This window comes from Tenrec ecaudatus, chromosome 4, assembly GCF_050624435.1.
Source record: "Tenrec ecaudatus isolate mTenEca1 chromosome 4, mTenEca1.hap1, whole genome shotgun sequence".
NCBI classification, from domain to species: domain Eukaryota; kingdom Metazoa; phylum Chordata; class Mammalia; order Afrosoricida; family Tenrecidae; genus Tenrec; species Tenrec ecaudatus.
Genome location: NC_134533.1, coordinates 172193756 through 172215129, shown reverse-complemented (window position 1 = coordinate 172215129; position 21374 = coordinate 172193756). Strand labels below are relative to the sequence as shown.

General features: G+C 53.1%; 1 protein-coding gene across 5 annotated transcripts in view; it reads left to right on the top strand.

Annotated features, from left to right (window-relative positions):
* The window catches only part of CTDSPL (CTD small phosphatase like), a 141089-nt gene extending 130730 nt beyond the window's left edge, over nt 1–10359 (top strand). For 4 of the 5 annotated variants that reach the window (XM_075547049.1, XM_075547047.1, XM_075547048.1 and 1 more), the window contains 2 exons: nt 1666–1851; nt 6801–10359. In XM_075547049.1, the coding sequence (XP_075403164.1) occupies nt 1666–1851; nt 6801–6926 (312 nt within the window). In that variant the 3' untranslated portion in view covers nt 6927–10359. The remainder of the gene's footprint in view (nt 1–1665; nt 1852–6800) is intronic. The other variant, XM_075547051.1, reaches the window with a different exon arrangement.
* The last annotated feature ends 11015 nt before the right edge of the window (nt 10360–21374 follow it).

Genomic DNA, 21374 nt, shown 5'->3' with positions numbered 1-21374 from the left:
AGACCTGGTGCTCTCCACTCCCTGGTGGCCACTCAGCTCCTGTGAACCTCTTGGTGCTGGTGGCCTCCATTTGGACTTGGCATAACCACTCTTGCCTCCAGGCCAGCCACTCAATATGGCCCATCCATTGGGACATCTCCCTACATGGTGGGGATGTGGTTTTTTTTAAATCCAGTTTTGCTTGCTTTGAGGAAGACCCTTCCTCTTCCTCCCCACCAGGCTTTAGAAGAGGGCCTAGCAGGATCGAACTCTCTCCCATCAGGTCTTGGGGTCTTGACCTCTCCTCTGGTCTGACTGAAATGCCAGGGGCTCTCTGAGGGGCAGTGTGGCCTCAGGCCCACAAGCCAGATGGAAAGTCCAGTTCCTCATTAATGAGACTAATTGTTATAGGGTTCCCTACCACATGCAAGGTGGGGGGAGCATGAGGGGGACGTAAAACCCTGTGGGGTGACCTGAATACCTACATGAGCCCCAGATGCCACTGCCGATGGCTATGACAGGTTTGCATTAGAAGGTCCTGGGTATCATGAGAGGGAAACGTGGAAAAGAGGTCACAGTCATGAAAGGGGCCAGTTTTCCTGGTCAACTACAGGTCAGAGATAGGTGGAACCCTGAGACTGTGGCCCTCAGCAATCCTTTGGTCTGAGAATGACCTCACCCCCGGAGCTCAGTTTTCTGCTAAACCATAGGCAGGTCTATGAGGGAGATGGATGGACGCACTGGCCAAGTTCACACATCTTAGAACAACCAACCAGTTGTGGTCCTAGGGATACCCTTTACCCAAAGACAGAATGCTCAGAAGGCGGGGGGAGGGAGAGGAGGGCCAGAGGCAAGGTGGGAGACACTGCGGGGAAGCAGAATGAGGGGTTAACACCCACCCAGGGGACTGCTGGGAGTGAGGTGAGACCAGTGAATCAATGTAAAACTGAAGGTCAGCTATGGATACCAATTCACCAATAAAGGTTTAAGAAAAGAGTCTGTGGAAAACCCCCATTGTCTTTTCCCTTCTGTTTTTCCACACACTTTTTAAGCCCCCCACCCCTGTAGCAATAGGCCCTGATGGGAAACAGGAAATTCAACGAAGCCCCAGTGGTGATATACCCCTTGAAGGGACTGACTGGCAGGTGATACTAGTGCCTAGAAAGGCAGGTGGAGGGTGGGCTCCAAGTGGCCACTAGGGGAGCCCCAGAGCTGGTCAGGGATGGCCCTGGGGAGAGCTGAGGCAGAGTGCCACTCGAGGGAGGGGCCCACAGGAATGGAGCTCCTGCCACAGATGAAGGGGGCCAAGGTGTGCAGCCAAGGCTCCGCCGCGAGGACTCTGGGGTGGTGCTGTGGAGACGTTTAAGCAGAGGCGTGACGTCTGACATAGGCTTCTAATGGGGACCAGGGTGAATGGTGAATGGCTTGGGAAAGGGATGCCCCCCGGGGGTCTTGCAGCCAGCCACACCCAGTACAAAGGAGGGGATGTGGGTGGAGATGAGACATTCAGATAGCCGGATGCTCACGCGCATCAGACCCACAAGAGAAATGAAAGAATGCGGTGCTGTCTTAAGCACACAGGGAGGAATAGAACCAGGATCCCCAAACACCTCCAGTGTCGCCCGGAGGTCAGGGCTTCTGAGCTCTTCCAGGGGCCCCACCTTTATCACGGAACCTTCTGTCCAGTATGCAGACCCTGTGGCTGACCTGCTGGACCGCTGGGGCGTGTTCCGGGCCCGGCTCTTCAGAGAGTCATGCGTGTTCCATCGTGGGAACTACGTGAAGGACCTGAGTCGCCTCGGGCGGGAGCTGAACAAGGTGATCATCGTGGACAACTCTCCGGCCTCGTACATCTTCCATCCTGAGAACGCAGTGAGTAGCCCCCGGGACGGAGAACTCAGGCCCCCCCAGAGCTTTCTGACTTCCCAGGCAAGCACGTCTGGGGAAAATACACTGTGTTTCCTTCTTCGTGCAGTCCACCGCCACTTCTTTAACGTTCTTTAAAAATAGTTCTTTTTCTCTTTTTCACTATTGCTTCAAAAGCACCTTTCTGCCACCGAGTCCATGCTGACTCAGAGCGACCCCTCCCGGGAATTTCTGAGACGGTAACTATTGACAGGGGCAGGAAGCCCAGTCTTTTGCCCGCGGAGCTTCTGGTGGTGGTTGGAAACTGCCAGAGCCCAACACCTAACTGCTACATCCCCAGGGCTCCTAGAACGGTTGCTTGGTGTCAGGTCATCCCCAATCTTGTCACACCTATAGATGTAGTTCTCTTGGTGTCTTTCATGGTGAACTCCTTGGCCATTACCTTGACATTGACCCAGTGATTTAACCTCGTGAGCTTCCGTGACCGTCACTCTCCAGTGGGGAGATAGGGATGCTGCCTTGCAGGCTTCTGGCAGGGGCAGAGACCAGGCATGAGAAGCATGTGGAACGGTGCTTGGCCTCAGTTGGCCTAGATTGGCTCATTGGTCTTTCAGTGTTGTTATCAAGAAGGGGCTGCCTATCGTTAACCCTGGGGAGCTGGCTGCTGTCCTGGCCTACATGACCCCATGACTCGGAAGGCCTGGGTGACCTCTACAACAGATTGTCTTTTCTTTTTAAGATTGTCTTTTCTAAAGAATGAATAAACCACTTCAATAGGGCCATTCAGACTTTTCAGCCTCACAGTGATGTCTAGAAAGTGCCCAAGGGGAACATCTTCTACCTAAAACTCCCTGGAGCGTGGCAGCATCCAAGGCCTGTTTGCTGGGTGTGGCCAACCATTAGCACAGAGGAGGAAAGAGATGTCAGCTGACCCCTCAGCAGCAGCCTCCACACTGGGCAGGACTGCCGGGAGAGAATGCGTCCTTCCAAGACCAGGATTCTCGGACTCAGAAGAGCCTCCACACAGTCCCTTCGCTGAGTCTAGGACACCTACAGCTCCGCTCACAACCACAGCAGCAGAGTAGACCTGTCCCCAGTGGAGGAAGTCTGTGTCATTGTTATTGGTTAACTGTTTGACCTGAGCTGGAAAAACGAATAACCACACTCACTGCCCCTGCAACTGATGCCGACCCCAGTGTTCTGCTGCTAAGTGTTCAGAAAGCTCAAACTCGCTGTCATGGAGTCGACTCAGACTTGCCGGGACCTTATAGGATAGAGGAGAACTACCCTTTCGGGCTTCCAAGCCTGGAAATTTTTACAGGAGCATAAAGCCTCATCTTTTTCCCTTGAAGTGCTTGGGGGGTTTGAACTAGGAACCTTGTGGTTATTAGCAGCCCAAAGGGTAACCCATATTGTCTGTGCAGATATGTTATTTTCACAAAGACATCAAATTCACCATAATATTTTGTTTTACAGTCTACCTTGCCCAGAGAAAGGCTACTTTTTAACATAATCCCAATTTCACTGTGATCACACTGGACTAAATTGACCAGCTCTTAATAACATTTGCCATCCAATCTGTATTTTTCAGATACTGTGTTTCCCCTATCATCTCAAAATGTTTTCTTGCATTTGGAATGTTCGAATCGGGACCCAAACAAGGTCTACCTCTGGCTTTGGTTATTGTGCCTCTTAATTCTTGTGACCTCTTAACCCTCTGCCTTTCATCCCCTTTGTCCTCCTTTCCTTTGTTTCTTGAAGACACCCTGATGATGTATCTTGGAGAAGGGTTCTGAAACCCAAATTGGCCTACTAGTAGCCGCATTATAGGTTCAATATACTTCTCGGCCCTCATATTTGCTTTACAGAAGTAGTTATAACTCTTCAGGGTTTTTTTTGTTGTTGTTGCTCAAGAAAATAACCTTATTATTTACTTGAATCACATCAAGAAGCACCTGATGTCAGGTTGTCCCATCTTCCATGATGTAAATTAATCACTGGGTCCAGGTGTTATCCACCTGACTTATCCATGGCAAACATTCCCATCAGCCTTTCACCTGGTGGTCGTCATTGACTCGCCCACCATTTCTCTGTTGTTAGGTGCTGTCCAGTTGGGTCTGAATCGTACGATCCTGTGCACAACAGAACGAAACACTACCTGGTCTGGCTCCGTCCTCACAATCGTTGTCGTGTCTGAGCTCATTGTTGCAGCCACTGTGTCAGTCCATCTTTTCCAGGGTCTTTATGGGGTTTGCTGTCCTTCTCCAGGGACTGGTCTCTCCTGACAACATGTTCAAAGTATGTAGGATGCAGTCTCACCATCTTTGCTGCTAAAGAGCCCTCTGGCCATACTTCTTCCAAGACCGACTTGTTGGCTCTTTTGGCAGTCCATGATATTTTCCATACTCTTCGTCAATGCCAGAATTCTAATATATCAATTTTTCAGTCTTCTTTATTCATGATCCAACTTTCAGATGCATGTGAAGTGATCGAAAATACCATGGCTTGAGTCAGGTGCACCTTAGTCCTCAAAGTAACATCCTTGCTTTTCAACACTTTGAAGAGGTTTGATTCACTGACTGCTGCCTCCATGAACATTGATTGTGGATCCAAGCAAGATGAAATCTTTGGAGATATATATATATATATTCTCCTCAACTACTAATTACCAAGCAAGATGAAATCTTTGATGATATTTATTTATTTATGTGTGTGTGTGTATAGATATATCTATATATTCCTCAACTACTAATTACCATAAAGTACACTTTGAATGTTTGGAAGGGATAGTTGTCCTTTATTTTAATTCTTCCAATTTTAGACTAGTAAGTTGATGTTCTGACAACCTTGAAAAGTAACCAAGAGTGTGGGTTTTTTTGAGTCCTTGTGGACTTGGGGGTTTTTGTGCATTTGATTGGACCAAGCCAAGACATGAGTTATTCTGTTTTACGCTCAAATCCCCATTTGGGCCGGCGGGAACCGCTGCAAATAACCTGTCCTCGGTGCTCTTGTTCTCCTGCTCCATGCCCGCTCGCACATTCCTTGCTTCAGCCCTGAAATGAACCGTATTTCTGTGAAACGCTGGTTCCCAGAGGTGGATCGGGATTTAGAAACCACAATTTGGATGCTAAGGGTCCTCATTGCTTCTAGATGTCTTTTGCTTCTAGACTTTTTTTAGTGGGGAGACCAAAATATATATATAGTTAGAAAGAACCTTAATATATAAATTCATATAGGTTTTCCAATTCAATGGAAGAAAGCAGAGTTTTTACTTAGTTTGTTACTGTTATTTGCATCTCTCATGAGGTAAAACTCTCAAGATCCTAAAGACATTAACATAATTGCATATTTGGTTTCTTCTATAGTACATGTTTCCTAGGGAACCCTGGTGGCATAGTGGGTTACCCATTGGGATTTTACCATAAGGTCAACAGTTTGAGCCCACCAGCCACTCCTTGGGTGAAAGATGAGGCTGTCTGCTCCTACAAACACTGACAGCCTCCAAAACTCCCTATAGGGTCACCGAGTCAACTCAACAGCAGTGGGTGTATGTGTTTAATAGTCAAAAGATAGCAGTTTATTTCATTATTAATAATAGAACATTTAGCTGCAGCTTATGGGATTTTGGTTGGTTTGGTTCAGTTTGGTTTGTAGAGATGTACAATCAGAACATCATGTTTTAAAGTCACTTGAGATAATTCTCTCTGTGATAATGTATCAATTTTATATGTACTTCGATTCCTTTTCTTATTGCTTTTCTCTTTAATTAGAACACATTTGCAAGGTTCCAACATCAAAGCTATCAGTGAAGATCAATTTTTAGAGAGATCTCTGGTCCCTGTCTTTCCACTGTCCTTTACTTTCGCCTAGGAATAGACTTTTTAAAAATTGCTGTAAAGATATATATCACACGAAAGGCTAATTTAAGGTTTTCCCACATGCATCCTAATGACACTGATTGCATGCATCATGTTGCACAGCGTCCATCGATAACCACTGCCAGCGTCCCATCATCATCGTTAGAAGCTCAATGCTTTCTAAGCAGCGACTCCCTGCTGCCCTCTCCTTGCCGCCCAGGATAACCACTCATAAGCGGTGGTGTCTAGACATGTGCTGTTCTAGAGCGTTTGTGTGAGGAAGATCATCTTTTTGTGATGGAGTGAACGTATTTTCTAACTGTCTTTTTCACATGTAATGCCTCCACAGAAATAACACCCACATCCATATGGCGTGCATAGGAATCAAATGCACTAACGGCTGCACGGTCTGCAAAAATATATATACATATCTGTCATTTGCATAAAAACACAGTAATTTTTATATTGTTCAACTAACTTGCATATTGGATTTGTTTTATTTCTAGGCTATCTTCACTAAATCACATGCCAATTTTTGTACTTCTGAGTTATCTTGGACGTGTTAAAAGGACTGAAAGTGTTATTTTAAAAACTAGAGGGGGGGCCAAATTTCTCTTGACATCACTGCCTTGCACTCTGGCTCCCGCAGACTCACCGCCCTCCAAACTCCTCTGCCAGAAACCAAGGGAAAGGCCTGTCTTTGCCTAGAGCTGTGGAATACCCTGACGTTTGCTACTTCTGCTTTGGACTGCTCACTGTTAAGTGTGGGGGCAATTCCCCATCTCGGTGCCTTGCAACCTAGCACAGTGGCCCTCTGGTAGCACAGGTCTCTGGTGTCTCTGGTTGGCCCGCAGCCTCTGAGCCCTCTGAGGTACAGGGATTGGGTTTGATGCCATGGAGGGAGCTTTTGGAAACCGGCGAGTATTGAGGGCAGGCCACACATAGCAAATGCTTTGCCTTCCCGAGCCAGCTCCCAATCCCGAGTCGCTTTGGGTGGGCCCATCATGGGAATGAGAGGAACAGGCAAAATAGTGATGGCGATGACGGTGATGGAGTCCCCATCCTATTCCTCCTGCCCACGCCACTCCTGTCTTACAGGTGCCCGTACAGTCCTGGTTTGATGACATGACGGACACGGAGCTGCTGGACCTCATCCCCTTCTTTGAGGGCCTGAGCCGCGAGGACGACGTGTACAGCGTGCTGCACAGACTCTGCAGTAGGTAGCGGCGGCCTCGAGGGACCTGCCGGGCCCAGCCCCTCGGCGCAGAAGTGACGCCTCCGCCCCGGGTCGCCAGCGAATGGCGCTGTGCCTACCTGTCGCTGTTGTTCTTTTTTTTTCAAGAACCGAAACAACAGCGACGATTTTAAAAAGAACTCTTTTCATGGAATTTCATAAAGGGACATGCATTTTACTGGATTTGCTTTTCTTAAGACATACCAAAAAGGAGAAAACAACCACAAAAATGCTTGCTATGGACAGACTTCCTTTCAACGCCCTCTCCTTCAAGCAGACACCCTGCCCCCTGCTCGCCCGGCTCCGGGCAGCTGACGCAACTCAGAACCTCTTTCCTACAGGACGAAGTGCCTTTCTGAATGTTATTTTAAAGCCGAGAGCTCGTTTTTTCTACACAGTGTATTTCCAGACATCTTTTAGTCTTTTATTGTCTTTGATGCTCTAAGGAGATAAACACAACCATTTTCTAGAACCTCATATTGGGGGGTGGGGAGGAAGGGGAAAGAAGTCCTGGGGGTTGTCCCCCAGCAGGTGTGGCTTTGCTTTGACAAACAGCTCCTGGTGGGGAGTTTTTGAGCCTGTCCTGTCTCCATTGACTTCCCAGCCACTGTGAAATGGATCTGCCATCGTGTGGCTCAGTAGGAAAGGAGAGATTCTTTTCTAGTATTATGATGATGATTTCCTGGTGGTAAAAAATTTGTTGTGGGGTCACCTGGCCCCCTCGGAAAGTGACATCATGTCACTTCTGCTTTCACACGACTGCCATATTTCTGTGTTGGTTTGTTGGTTTGTCTTTGGTTTTGTCGTGCTCGCCGTTGTTTTGGGTGAAGCGGTTACAGGAAATCTGAAACCCCTTGGAGATATAATGTTTATTGATTTTTAAACCTTTGCTTTCCAAAAGCTGGAGACACATGGAGCTGTTGGGGAATTTTCTTTGCTGCTACCGAGCTGCCACCAAATGGAACTGACCTGAGGCTGTAAAACTGTTCTTTGCCACTGTGCCTACGCTCAGGAAGTGCTCACCGCTAAGCTGGACACTCGGACAGGGTTGGGACAGAGGGATCCCGTCCCGTTGCAGGCTGCACCGGCCCGGCCCCTCTTCCTGGCACCGGACAGGGGAGGACCCAGAAGGACACAAAGACCAAGGTCCCCAGCGCCATGGCGCGGGTGTGGCGTGAACTGCAGTCAACATCAGATCCTGCGATAAGCTGATGGTTCTCTCTCTTGAGAGCCTGTGGCCGCAGCAAGGCCTGAAGCTGCTGTGACCCAAATCCGCCTTTGGTCTCCCCTGAAGCACAGCCGGTTTCTGAGCCAAGGATTGAGGAAGCCTGTGCAGATGTGGAATTCATCGCCCATGCTGGGAGGGGGAAGGGCTCCCATCCCTGAGCCGGACCCCCCCGTGCAGCCTTGCCCAGGGAGAGGTTTTCAGCAGTGCTATGGCCCTTGTTGGACAAGACAGGCTGTACAGTGTGGCTTTCGAAAACCACGAAAATGGGCCCTTCCGCATGGGCACCGACCGACTGATGCCTTAGTTCACTGTGGGCGGGTCCTCAGCCAGCGCTGTAGCCGGCCCTGGGGAGCGACTGGCACTAACCAGACTGGAAACTTGGGGTCAAAGTAAACTTTCTGTTTTGCTTCTATTCACAACATAACAAAGCCAGCTGCCAACCATGTCCTCCGGACAGGACCCTGGTCTGCAGGCTGCTGTGCATTCGGATGAGAAATGAGTCTTCAGGGATTGCCAGGTCCCCCAGTATTCTAAGTGTTCCAACCCAGGAATCCACATGCCAGTTAAAACAGAGACGGTCCCTTGCTGGGACGCATCCGCAGATGACAGTTAATGGCAGATCTGCACATGCCATACAACTTCATTTGGAAAATCAGTCATTAAATGAACCCGCTGCCTTAAATGTCTTGAATGTTGCAGTCAAGTGTCTGCCGTGTGTTGAAATCCACATAGCCATGGGCCCTGGGCCCTCACCTGCACCCCCTGCTTGATTGGCGTCACAGGTCCTATTTGGAATAGGGGCAGAGAGGATTCAAATTCTAGAATAGTTCCGAGGAATTAAACGTAGGGACCGGGCTGCACCTCTGACCAATGGAGTTGAAGACACGTTGCAGGCTTGAGCCAGACGTCTCACGTAGTTCCCCACACTGTGTACCCCATCGCACCACCCCAGCTCAGACACAGGCTGGTCCTCGGGGCATCAGCAAGCCCTCCGAGGGTTCTGGAAACTGTGCACTTTATTTGACCACACTCCAAAATTCCATTCCTAAAATTTTTTAACCCTCGGTTGTATTTTATGTACATAATCAAAAATATCGATCTCTACATATATATATTTTTAATCATATACACATAAATGAAGCAATAGAATTATAACACAAGACCAAGAAATGAGATGAATGTTTGGGGATTATTCTTATTGTTTTTTAAAAAGTAAATACGGGTATTGTTTCTAATGATCACCTTTTATTAAATTGTGGGCTTTAAATCCTCATGAAACCTGTCAACTCTTTCTGTGTGCCATAGACCCCCAGATTACCAAAACAATGCCCAACCCTTTCGCCAAAAAAGAAGAACCTGACTTCCTGAGTATCCATGGCCCTTCCTGTAGCAGGCAGTCTCCTGGGCCAGATCATCTGTTTGTATGCTAAGATCTGGGACGGGAGAACCTGGTCAGCTGCGAAGGGCCAACCCCCTGGAGGTGGTCAGCGCTCTGTCTCCCACTGCGCTGGAGCTGGGCATGCCTCCCCTGGGGATTCTCCATCCGTCCCTCTGTCTGTTGGTTGCAGGCGCTGCCATGGACTCTAGAGTGCACCTGGACTCTAGAGGGATAGGGCGCCTACTGTGGGATAGAGGGAAGCTCCTGTGTCGTGGTGCAGTTCTGCTGAGCTTGCTCTGAGGACGGGGAGGCCGCAGTGGCCCTGACTTGTGGCGGCCGCAGCATGGGAGCTTGGAGGGGGAGGGGGGAAGGGGGAGCGAGAGGCACCAAGACTATGACGTTGGTGTATCTCCATAACCTCCAGGCATTTCCCGGCCCTGTGCTCGAGAGAGGGCTCTCCCATGGACCCCAGGGTCCCACAGCCGTGACGTTTGTGCCTCTGCTTTTCAGGATGCTGTGATGGACAGCTGACACGCCAGGGTTCCGGAAGAGTGGCGAGGCTTGAGATGTTCGCCGTTATCTGCCTATGCCCAATGGGCTGTTTCTGCCATGTTCCATCCTCCCAGGGAGCTTCTCTGCAGGTGTGGAGATGCTGGCGTCCGGGGGGGGGGGGTAGGGGGGTGTCACCCATGTCTGTTGGACGTCTGAATGCCGTCAACAGCTGGGTAATATTCCGTGTAGAATGTGCACGCTTCTGGGGCAATCAAGAAGTTTGCAATGATTTCCTTCCTGCCAAAAATAAACACGTGAAACAGTGCTCTCTTGTGAACTGACTTGCTTCTCTGACGCCGCCACCCCCTCTTGCTCTCTGCTCGGCACAGCCTGGTTCTCCTGGCAGCCTAGTCCCTGGGAGAAGGGGGGTGGGGTTAAGGCTGATGGAGCCTCAGACATTGACCTCAGGGGGCAACTAGAAAACTCCCAATGCCGAACAGAATCGGTGCCAGTCCATAGGACAGAGGTGAACTGCCCCACAGGATTTCCCAGGCTGTGGGTCTTCATGGAAACCGGCTGACTCGTCTTCCCCAGGGGGTTCCGACATTAGCTAGCAGGCAGCAGGGAACTCCTGGGCACCACCAGGACTCCTGGCTGAAATCGTTGGCCATCTCTGAGGGCCCGGCACTGCTCGGCCCCCTCTCCAGAGGCAGAAGTAGCCAGCCTCACAGGGGAGAACCGCCCCTGTGGATTTCTGAGATCGTGACTCTTTACGGGAGTAGAAAGCTTTCTCCCCCAGAGCAGCTGGCATTTTTGAACTGTGGACCTTGTGTTTGGCAGCCCGATTCATTACCCACCACGCCACCAAGGATCCTCCTGAGATTCTTCATAGTTGTGCCTAATTCCACAGACAACACCGACAATCTCACCTGTGGGGCCCCCTGCCCATTTCGCGAGTGACAGAATCAGGCCAAGATGAAGCCTTGCAGTCCGTCCCCTGTGTTATCTGAGGGTCGGGGTGTTCTGTCAGGCCTGTAGCTTCATCCACACAGTACAGGACACACTGTGTGTCAGCCTGGGAGGCTTCATATTTACCTAGAGACAAAACCCCAAGCCCTCCAACCCACTCTTTCCCCACAGTGGGCAGTATTGCCCGGGGGTGGGGGTGGCAGGGAGGGAGAGATGGTGCTGGAACTATCCAGGGAGGCTGCAAAACAGATACCCGCAGGTTATTCTGGATTATGGGCTGAAGGACACAAGGTTTTCACTGCCAGGGGCCTCTGTGTGATTTGTTCTCTGAAAAGGCAGCAGTGTACTAAGCTAGTTTGGAACCCTGTGCTCCACTGCCAGTCTTTGCCCATCCCCCAGGATTTATGGCCCCCCTCAGCTGACAGAACAGCTGGCCACCCAAGTGACCACTGGTTTCCTCCTCTGGTTGGGTTCCTGGGCCGTGACTGTCTCCCCGTCATCCTCTCAGGCTTCGCCCCCCACAAAGTCCTTCGCACCTTTGCATATAAGCAAAGAGAACTATAGGTGGTCCATGGAGGCCCTTGAACAGGTGGGCAAGGGACACAGCCTACTGAAAGGTATGAGTTTTATGCGGGACTCGAGATATGAAGATTTCACCTCCTGATGTTCCTGTTGTCTGTGGGTATTCCAGGAATGAGCAAGAAGCCCAGAAGGGGAGAGCGGTCTGAAATGATGATGCATGTTGGCCCGGTGAGCAGTACACTGGGCCCTATGGCCGGCTGTCTCCTTCCTGCCTGAGCAGCCTGGGGTGCTTGCCAGACAGGCTGACAACGCCCCCCCACCCCCCATACACACACACACCCATGCCAGGGCCAACTGGGAATTCTCAGGCTGCTCCACACTGGACGTGACCACCAGCCCAGCCTCCAGGGAGACAGCCCGGATGGACCCTCAGTCCCTCAGAGTCGGGCCCCAGAGGAGCAGGGCTGTCAGCTAGCTCAGTGCTTCTCCATTCTAGCCTCACACTAAGATCTCCTAGGGGCCCTTAAGATAAAGGTCCCTGCCAGGTATAAGGCATCATTCAAAATTATATATATATGGTATAATTATATAAATTATATATATGGTATATATATATACCATAGTGAATGAAGGGGGAAGTGCAGAGTGGAGACCTAAGGCCCATTTGTCGGCCACTGGAGATCCCCTCATAGAGGGGCTTAGGAGAGGAGATGGGTCAGTCAGGGTGCGATGTAGTACCGATGAAGAACACAGCTTTCCCCCAGATCCTGGATGCTTCCTCCCCCCAACTACCATGATCTGAATTCTACCTTGCAGGACTGGATAGGGCAGAGGTTGTACACTGGTGCATATGGGGGCTGGAGGCACAGGGAATCCAGGGTAGACGATACCTTCAGGACCAGGGGTGTGAGGGGCGATGCTGGGAGAGTGGAGGGTGAGTGGGTTGGAAAGGGGGAACTGATTACAAGGATCCACATGTGACCTCCTCCCTGGGAGATGGATGGCAGAGAAGGGGGGGCAAGGGAGACTCCGGATAGGGCAAGATATGACAAAATAACGATCTATAAATTATCAAGGGCTCATGAGGGAGAGGGGAGCAGGGAGGGAGGGGGAAAAAAAGAGGACCTGATGCAAAGGGCTTAAGTGGAGAGCAAATGCTTTGAAAATTATTTGGACAAAGAATGCAGGGATGTGCTTTATACAATTGATGTTTGAAAATGTATGGATTGTGATAAGAGTTGTATGAGCCCCTAATAAAATGTTTTAAAAAAATAAAGATAAAGGTGCCTGGTGCCACCCAAACCACTTCAATTGCTAAGGGGGAGACTTGGAGCATCCGTCCCAGTGCCCCATACCACACTACAAGGGACCTCCAGGGCCCCAACTCCCATGAGCTCTGGAGGAAAGATGACCCCCCCACACACACACAAACAGGCCTGACAGGGGGAGTAACAGCTGTGGGAAGGGTTCTAGGCAATGGACACATTGCTTTACCTGAAAGATCCTGTTCTTTACTGAAAATACAGAAACATACTCCCCCCGCCCCCTTGAGAGCCTTTCCCAAGGCTGGGTGAAGAAGAAGCCTCAGAAGACCCTGCCTGACTGCTTCTCACCCTCTGACCACTGGAGTGGGGACCCGGGTGGATACCCACATTCCACAGTAGGCTCTGGGTCTCACTACCCAGAAGAGAAAAAGGAGCCTTGAACCCCTAGAAATGAGTGACATTGAGCCAGGCTGACCCAAGCGGGGGGTGGGTGCTGCAGGCCAGGGCCACGGACACCCAGCAGCAGGTGCGAGAGTCGGCGACACCTCATCTGAGGTTGCTCCAGCTCTTCAGCCATGGTCCAGCCTCAGATGCCTGCCCTCAAAGCAGCTCTTTAGGGTGGTAGCCCATGGGAACCCCACAGGAGGGGTGACCCGGCTACCCACAGCCATGACCTTGTCACTGGGCTTCCTGTGCTCTGCAGCCCAGGGCAGGGCTGGGGTCAGCCTGTGAGAAGCCAATATTGTTCTCCCCAAGGGTGTTGGGCCTAAGGGGTGTCAGCAGTGGGACCCAGCCCCGCCCCTCCCCAGGCATGCCCCATTCTCTACCTCTGATGGGACAAAACTCCACCAGAGAAAAGTCCCTACACCTGTCACAGTTTGGATACCAACACCTGAGCCCAAGGACAGGCCTGCTCTCCTCTGTCCCACCCACTGGGGGCGCACATGCCTCACCTTTAGGCCTGCTCTCCTCTGTCCCACCCACTGGGGGCGCACATGTTTCACCTTTGTCAATATTGACGCTGAGCTGGCCAGGCTGGGAACAAAGTATGGGGGGAGCAGGGCGATGGACATTGGGGGAGGGAGCAGGAAGAGGTCAGAGTGGCAAGGAAGGATTGGCCTGGGTGGTGCCAGCCCAGGCAGGCTGGGTGTGGTGGAGCCCTGCAATGGGAGCAGGTGGAGGTGGAGAGAGGAAAATTCCCTCCTACCCTGGGAGAGGGGCCATGGGAGACCCTGGGCACTTCACACTCTGCCTCATCCCACCCTGGCTGACTATGAGGCTGCCCCTGGCCTCAGTTTCCTCCCTGTGTGGTGGACGAGATAGCCAGGAGCTGGCTTCCAGCCCAGACACAGAGCTGTGGCTTTCCTCCACCCACAGCCTAAAGTACCACCTGGGCTGTGGTCTGGGACCACAGGTCACACGGGACCCTGGGATGGGTCCTTCTATCGATCAAGGTCCTTTGAGGGGAGGGTCCCTCAGTCCTTGTCCTGCCTCCCCCATCAACACACTTAGGCTCCGGGGACACCCACTAGCTTCTCTGAAGCGCAGAGAGAGTCTAAGCCATGCCCCCAGAGTTGCAAGGCCAGTGTGAATATGGAGCTGGGCTGGGACTCTGGTGGGGCGCAGGTTGCTGCTCTAACCCACTGCAGGCGCTGGGTTCCGGACCCAGACTCCAGAGTCAGCGCTGGCATGGGCCACAGGAGCCTGTCCACAGACACTGATTATGCAACCACCGTGTACCAGGCACCGTCCTAGGCACCGAGTGGCCGCAGTGAGCAGGACCCTGCCACGGGGGCTCCTTCCTGCCAAGGACGCCAAAGCAAAGCCCAGTCATGTAAGGACAAAGGTTCTGAACGTGCTCAGAAGAAGGGGAGATGTCGTAGGGAAGGGGCTGCTGTAGCCAAAGGAGCCAAGGAAGGCCCCTTCTGGGAAGGCGCCATTCGGGATAAGGGAAAAGGAGAAGCTGGGTCGGGGGTACAAGTTGTTACAGGTTCTGCCAACCTAAAGATTGACAGGCACCTCAGAAGAAAGGCCTGGCAATCCACTTCTGAAAAACCAGCTGGTGAAATTTCAGCAGAGTCCGGGGCCTCCGGTTGGTGTCTACTGGTTAGGGGAGGATGTAGGGGCAAGACTCCCAAGCGGAGGAAACAGCAAGCACAAAGGTCTGGAGACCAGAACGAGCTCCCAGGGGCGAAGTGAATATTGCAGCTGGAGCTCTGGGAGTGAGGGGCAGACTGATGGAATTGGTGGGAGGCCCAGTAGCAGGACAGGTGTTTTTACTTGGGAGCTGAGATGGAGTGGAGGGATCCGATTTATGGTTAGAAGATCCCCTGTGGGGGTGGACAAAGGGGGTCTGGGAGGCCAACACGCGCCCCCCCCTCTCCTGCTGCTCACAGGGGTGGGGGTTGGGGGTTGGCTCCTGAACCAGGACAGAGTCTGGAGAAGCCTGACCAGGCTCAGGACCCCAATTGGCCCGAGAGCTTGACTGTGGGGTAGGAGGGACACACAGAACCCAAGCGGATTCCCGCAACCAGCTGATGACTCTGCCATTTCCTGAGGCTCGGAGAGCGGAACTTCGGAAGGTTGATGGTGGGTGATGGGAGCAGCCACTGCACAAGGAGACTGGGGCGGGCCACCGCACTGGTGAGCACAGCCTTGGGACTGGGACTTAAAAGGGAAACAGGAGAGAGGAATTGAGGCCTGAGCTCAGCCGGGGAGGTGGGCAGAAAACTCGGGTGTGGAGCATCCTGGAAGCCTAGGGAAGAATGGGATCCCAGCGGAGGCATCAGGCATTGTGCCAGCTGCTAGGAGGGCGGGGAGGACCCACCACCAGCTTTGATGAGAGGGGCCTCGGCCGAGCTCCGAAAGATCCTTTCTAGGAGTGGTGGGGACAAATGGAGCTGGTCAAGGGGGAGGGTGTGATATGAGGAAAACAGGAGAGTACACAGATTGGGCCCAAAGGAGGCATGGAGAAAGGTCCACAGGCACCTTGCAGGGCACGCACTTTTACTATGCAGATGAGGCACTAGCACACGTGGCAAAAGTATCCTCTGGTGCCCAGAGATCCAGCTACTCCGTCTGCGAACAGTCATATGCTGGCTGGCGGGCCCTGGACATCGACTGGCCCAGAGTGCCTGCCCTTCCCCGCTCCCGTGTGATCGGGAGTGCTGTGGGTGAGGGTCTTCGAGGCCAGTGGGCCGGCTTTGGCAGCATGCCCTTGGCTAGCCTCCCACACTGGCTGGGAAGGAGGCCTGGGGCTTAAGCGGTTTCCTCTGTACTCCTGGAGCCTCTGAAAGGCTCCATTGCCAGCCCCCATCTTACTCTCCTCCCTCTTCCATACCAGGGTAAATGGGGGGGGGGGCAGCCCAAATGTCTGAGAGGGTGTCTTCCCTGCCAGGGCCACACTGGCCTCTCCCAAGATGGTTGTCAGGGTCGTGCTAGGCAGCGAGCCCACCAAGAGTGAGGTGGGAGGGGACTTGGGCAGCAGACAAGCCTAGACAGAGGAAGCCTGGCTGCCTTCCCTGGTCCCCCACTTCGACTTGCCTCAAAGAAGCCCACTCCACGCCAGCCATGGTCCGACTTCGTCCTAAACTCATGAACTTGGCTGGGCTGTCCTGGTCCTCTGACTGAAGCCCTGTTTGAACTGGGGTGGGGGGTAGGGGCCTGGGTGCCCAGTGAAGGGAGCGTTGTGGGTCCCAGCCAGGCCTGGCCCCGCTCTGCCCTCCACCTCCCCGGAGGGGAGGCCTCACCAACTCAGTGAGCCCCTCGGGAGGGGGCTGTCTCTCTAGATCAATATTTGTTGACCGACTGACTAATTGAGCATGAATGCCCAGCCCGCCCAGGGTGGGAGGGACTCAGGAGCCAGGATTGAGTTACACTGGGCTGGGGGGCAGAGGGGGGGTGGGGCAAGGGCAGAGCCTGGCCCCATGCCAGCCTCCGCACTGCCTGGGCTGGACACAGGTGCGCGAGGGAGCACTTTCTAGCAGGTAGGCCTGGCATGGGTAGGGGTGGCGGGGCGCTACTGGGCAGGAGGGGAACTGAGTGGAAAGGGGGTTCCAAGTCAGGGGCATAGGGCACAGGGGTCATAGGACTGTGGGAGCAGCCCTGGAGAGGCAGCAAGTGGCCCCAGTAGGACTAACTCGGAGAGGAGGCGGTGGCCTAAGCACTGACGGACCGGAAGGAAGTAGCTGGGGTGGGCTCCCCCAACCCTACAGTCCGTGTGCCTGGGACCCAAGACCCTGTTCCTGGCACTCAAGCTGGTGATGGCGCCCCACACACCTTACCCATCCAACCCCAGCCATCCGCCCTCACCCCACTCGTTCCTGGAAGCTGAGCAAAGTAACCTCGGGACCTGCGCCTGTGCAGGGACCTGAGGGAGAGGCAGGGGAGGAGGCCTCCAGGGAAGGAGGGTGTTTGTCGGAGGTCTGGGGCACCAGGAGTTAGGTGAAGGGGGGGGGCGAGAAATGAGAGGGAACAAGGTGTCCGGGGGGGGGGAGTGTCTTTAGGAGGAGAGGATACCAGGGTGTCAGGGATAAAAGGGGGCTTTGAGGAGTAGGCGGAGGGCACCAGGAGGGGCATGGAGGTAGGGGTGAGTTCCCCAGGGGCAGAGGGGACATCTGGGGTACGGAGGGGCTGGAGAGGTTAGAGAGGCCATCTGTAAAGGAGAGGAGGATGAGGTCACCTGGGGAAGAGAAAACTGCCACCCTTAAGCACCTTCCCCGGCACCCCGACACAGTGGGAATGTGCACACAGGTACACGGGCTGGGGCCTCAGACTCCTAGTACCTGGTGAGCTGGGTTTCCCTGGGGAGGGCAGAGGGTCATGATAGCAGGGGTGGGCACTGCCCCTCCCAGTGAAGCCAGCCGAGTCCCAGCCCGCTGTCCTTGCCTTCCCCGCCCCACAAGAAGCCCTGGTTACCACTGTCCTGAGAATCGGTGCGCGGTCACCGTTTTATGCTGCTGTGTGGTCGACAGCTGGTCGTGGCTGGCCACGTGGCTCTGGGCACTGCTGCCTATGGCCACTCTGAGTGCCTGGGGTCCTGGCTGCAAGCGCTGTCGCCATCTCTGCCTGCCCCCCGCCTCTCTGCTGCCCCCCGCCTCACACGTCACCAGGTCTGCCCCGCAGCGCCATTGTAGGTTTTCAGTTGCGTGCGGCCACCTTTGCGTGGTCTCCAAGTTGTCATAGTTCATGGTGTCTGTCCCTGGGTGCCACTGCCCCGCCGGCATCACTGTCTGCCCACCACACAGGATCAATGCATGTTGTCTGCTTGTCCTCTGGGGTCATGGTATCTGTCACTTCGTGATATGTAACTGTCACCCATGTCATGGTCACACCAACCGGCCGCCAACCGCAGCAGCAGGTCCAGGGGCAGCAGGGGTCCCCCTCCACACGTCACTCTTCAGTCAACACTTACTGAAACGCCGACTGACTGCAAAACGGAACCAGTGTCACTGAGCGATTTGTGTAGAGACTTGTTCAACCTTCACCCAGACCACAGTAAAATGCTACTTAAAAGAAGTCAATGCAGACAGTCCCGGTTACAAACAGCTCTGCCTTGCCCTCCAAGGTATGCACGTGCCCCCCTCACATTCCAACAGTTGAACAAGCCCCCAGACTCCCTCCCGTGGAGTGGACCCTGACTCATAGCAACCCTGCAGGACAGTAGAACTGCCCCTGTGGTCTTCTGAGACTGTCACTCTTTACAGGGGTAGAAAGCCTCATCTTTCTTCTGTGGTGCCACTGATGGTTTCGAACTGCTGACCTTGCGGTTGGCAGCTCAATTCAGACCCACCAGGGGTCCTTCTTTGCACTAAAGTAAGGCTGAATAAGAACCACACAACGCAACTCACAAGTTCCACCTGAAGACCCAGATCTTGTCTGTAACCCAGGGCCTGACTGTATGTACTGAGCACCTACTAGGTGCCAAATTCTGGGATCCAAAATAAGCAAAAGGCCCAACGTTGGCCTTCAGGTGTCTTCTGCTGCAGCCAGGAAGACCAGCCATAACCACGGTTGCCAGGCGGTGCCAACAGGGGCTGTATGCCAGCGAGAATACAGGCTGCCTGCCCTCCCTGCAATCTCCCCCCTGGCCCGCATGACTCAGGTCTGGGCAGCACCCCACACGCACACCTCCTCCCCCACACTTCAAGGCCACCTTGGTGCTCTCTGAGAAGCCTGGGCGTTTCCCTCCGTGGCCTGCAGGAAGGTTCAGCCAGTCTGAACCTGTGACTGTTTCTCGCTTGACCCCAGGCCCCTGGTCATCACACAGGCTTCAGCAGAGTCACAGGCGCTCTGGGAGAGGGAGAAGGGTGCTGTCATACCAGGGTCTGCAGGGGTGGGGAGTGCAGAGAGAAGTGGGTTGATTGAGTAAATCCACGAGAGGAAGACAAAGTTGCCACTGGCAGGATTTCAATTCGATGTAGAACGCACATTCAGGGATGAAGGCAAGCTCCAGCCCGTGCATGCAGGGAAGCCCGTGGAGTCAGAGTGAGCTGCCCAGATGTGATCAGAGCGAAAGTTCCCCTTCAGTCCCAGCTCCTGCTCACTCCAGACATCCCTCCCCACCCTAGACACTCAGAACCTCAGAGCACAGCTCCTGGAGAGCTGAGTCCCTGCTTGTGTGGCTCAGCAGCACAGCGGTTATGCATTAGGTGGCTCACCGCAAGGTCAGCTGTTCAAAACCACTAGCTTCTCTGAGGGAGAAGGAAGCGGCTTTCTACTCCCCTGAAGAGGTACATTCTCAGAAACCTGAAGGGGAAAGAAAAAGACATCAATCTTGACCAATGGTTACCGTGGGTGAAGGAGAAAGAGTTGTTGCTTAAGCCGGCACTGAGTTGATCTTCGTGGTGGAATAAAATGGAAAAGCCTATCAGTAAGGGGTGTACAACATGAGTGGAATCAATGGCACTGGTTTAAAGGTGCAAAAGTCGTGGGATTGGTAAATGCTTCGTTGCGTATATTTTTGCCACAATTAGAAAAAAATGATTACACGAATACCAGCGAGTGCAAGGAAAAGAAAATGTTCTGGAATTGGCACAGTGCTCTTCCAGATACGGTGGAATTATTGAATTGTGTGACATGCGGATGAAATGCTAATGAAAATGTTCAAAAAAAGAAAAGAAAAAACCCTGAAGGGGCAGTTCTACCCTGTGCTGTAGACTCGCTATGAGTCAGCATCAACTCAATGGCAGTAAGTTTGGTTGGTTTTGAGTCCCTGTTCACAGTGTCTCTCCCTGTCCGCGTAACTCGTGTTTTCGATTCCGCCTCTCTTTGTTGTCAGTTTCTGGAACCACCTACTGTCCTGTCTTATGATCTTGCCTGTGTCTGGGGCATCTGTGCTTGAGCACACAGCTGTTCTCCCGGCCGACCTATTTCAGCAGCTCCTGCCCCTCTCTGGAGAAGACAGCTTCTCCACTGTCAACAGAGTCTGGCCGCCTACAGGGGCTTGGAGACTTAGCTAACCTCACCATCTGCGAAGGTTCTCTCTCTCTCTCTCTCTCTCTCTCTCTCTCTCTCTCTCTCTCTCTCTCTCTCTCTCTCTCTCTCTCTCTCCCTCCCTCTCTCTCTCTCCCTCTCTTTTCCACGTCTAAATCTCTTGGCAGAACTTTGGCCAAGGGTTGGGCCAGCCTGGTCCCATCCCTCTAGATGCAAGGTCTGGGTCTCTCTGCAGAGGCTGTCCTGTGTGCAGGGCCTGGCCACATGCACGAGAGCCTTTGCCGGTTGCAAGAGCCTGCCTCTGTCCAAGAAGTCTTTCTCGCCCCAAAGATGCTGCTCTTGTTTCTAGAGCCCTGATCATGTACACACCTGGCCACATCTCTTGTGCCGACAGTCCTTTGCCTGAGGATCCCAAGAGTGTGTCCTTGGTTCCACGCCTGCAGGACCAAGGCTCCGCCACGGCTGCAGAACCTGCGACTGCTCAGAGAGCCTCTGTCAGGACCTTGGCTTGTTTGCCCTCAGCAGAGTCTGAGTCTGTGAACGAGCTCTCCTGGAGCCTGGAGCTGCTCCCAGCCACGGCACGCATCTGTCAGGAGCCCCTCCTGGGCACCCAGGCCCATCTTTGGGGTGCACCTTTTGGCTCACTTGGTTCTCGTTAGTAAAGCTTGTGCCTGTCTCCGCCGAGCCTGGCTGCAGTCTTCCCTTGTTTTCAGAGCCTCTCTGCCTCTCCACAGAGCCTGCCATTCCACATAGGCTGTCTCCATTCCCACACCCCGTTTCCCGTTCCTGTTGACCGAGCCCACAGCTCAGTGTCTGCTGGCAGAGCCTGTGCTTACTCTGTCTGGAGGGGCTGGGTCCATGTGTGTTTCTGCCCTTGAGCACAGAGCCTAGCTTTGTTTCTAGAACCTACCCATATTTAAAGAGCCTGGCCCTGCTTTCCAGGTACCTGAGTAGCTCAGTGGTTAAGCACTTGGCTGATAACCAGAAGGTCAGCAGTTCAAATCCACAAGCGGCTCCACAGAGAAAGATGTTTTCTCCAGGGAGAAAGATGTTGTGGTCTACTCAAGACACACAAACTCTTCTGCTTTTGGATGCACAGTGTTGCCACATGAGTAGATTCCAGTTGGATTCCCTTTAATGATAGTGGGCC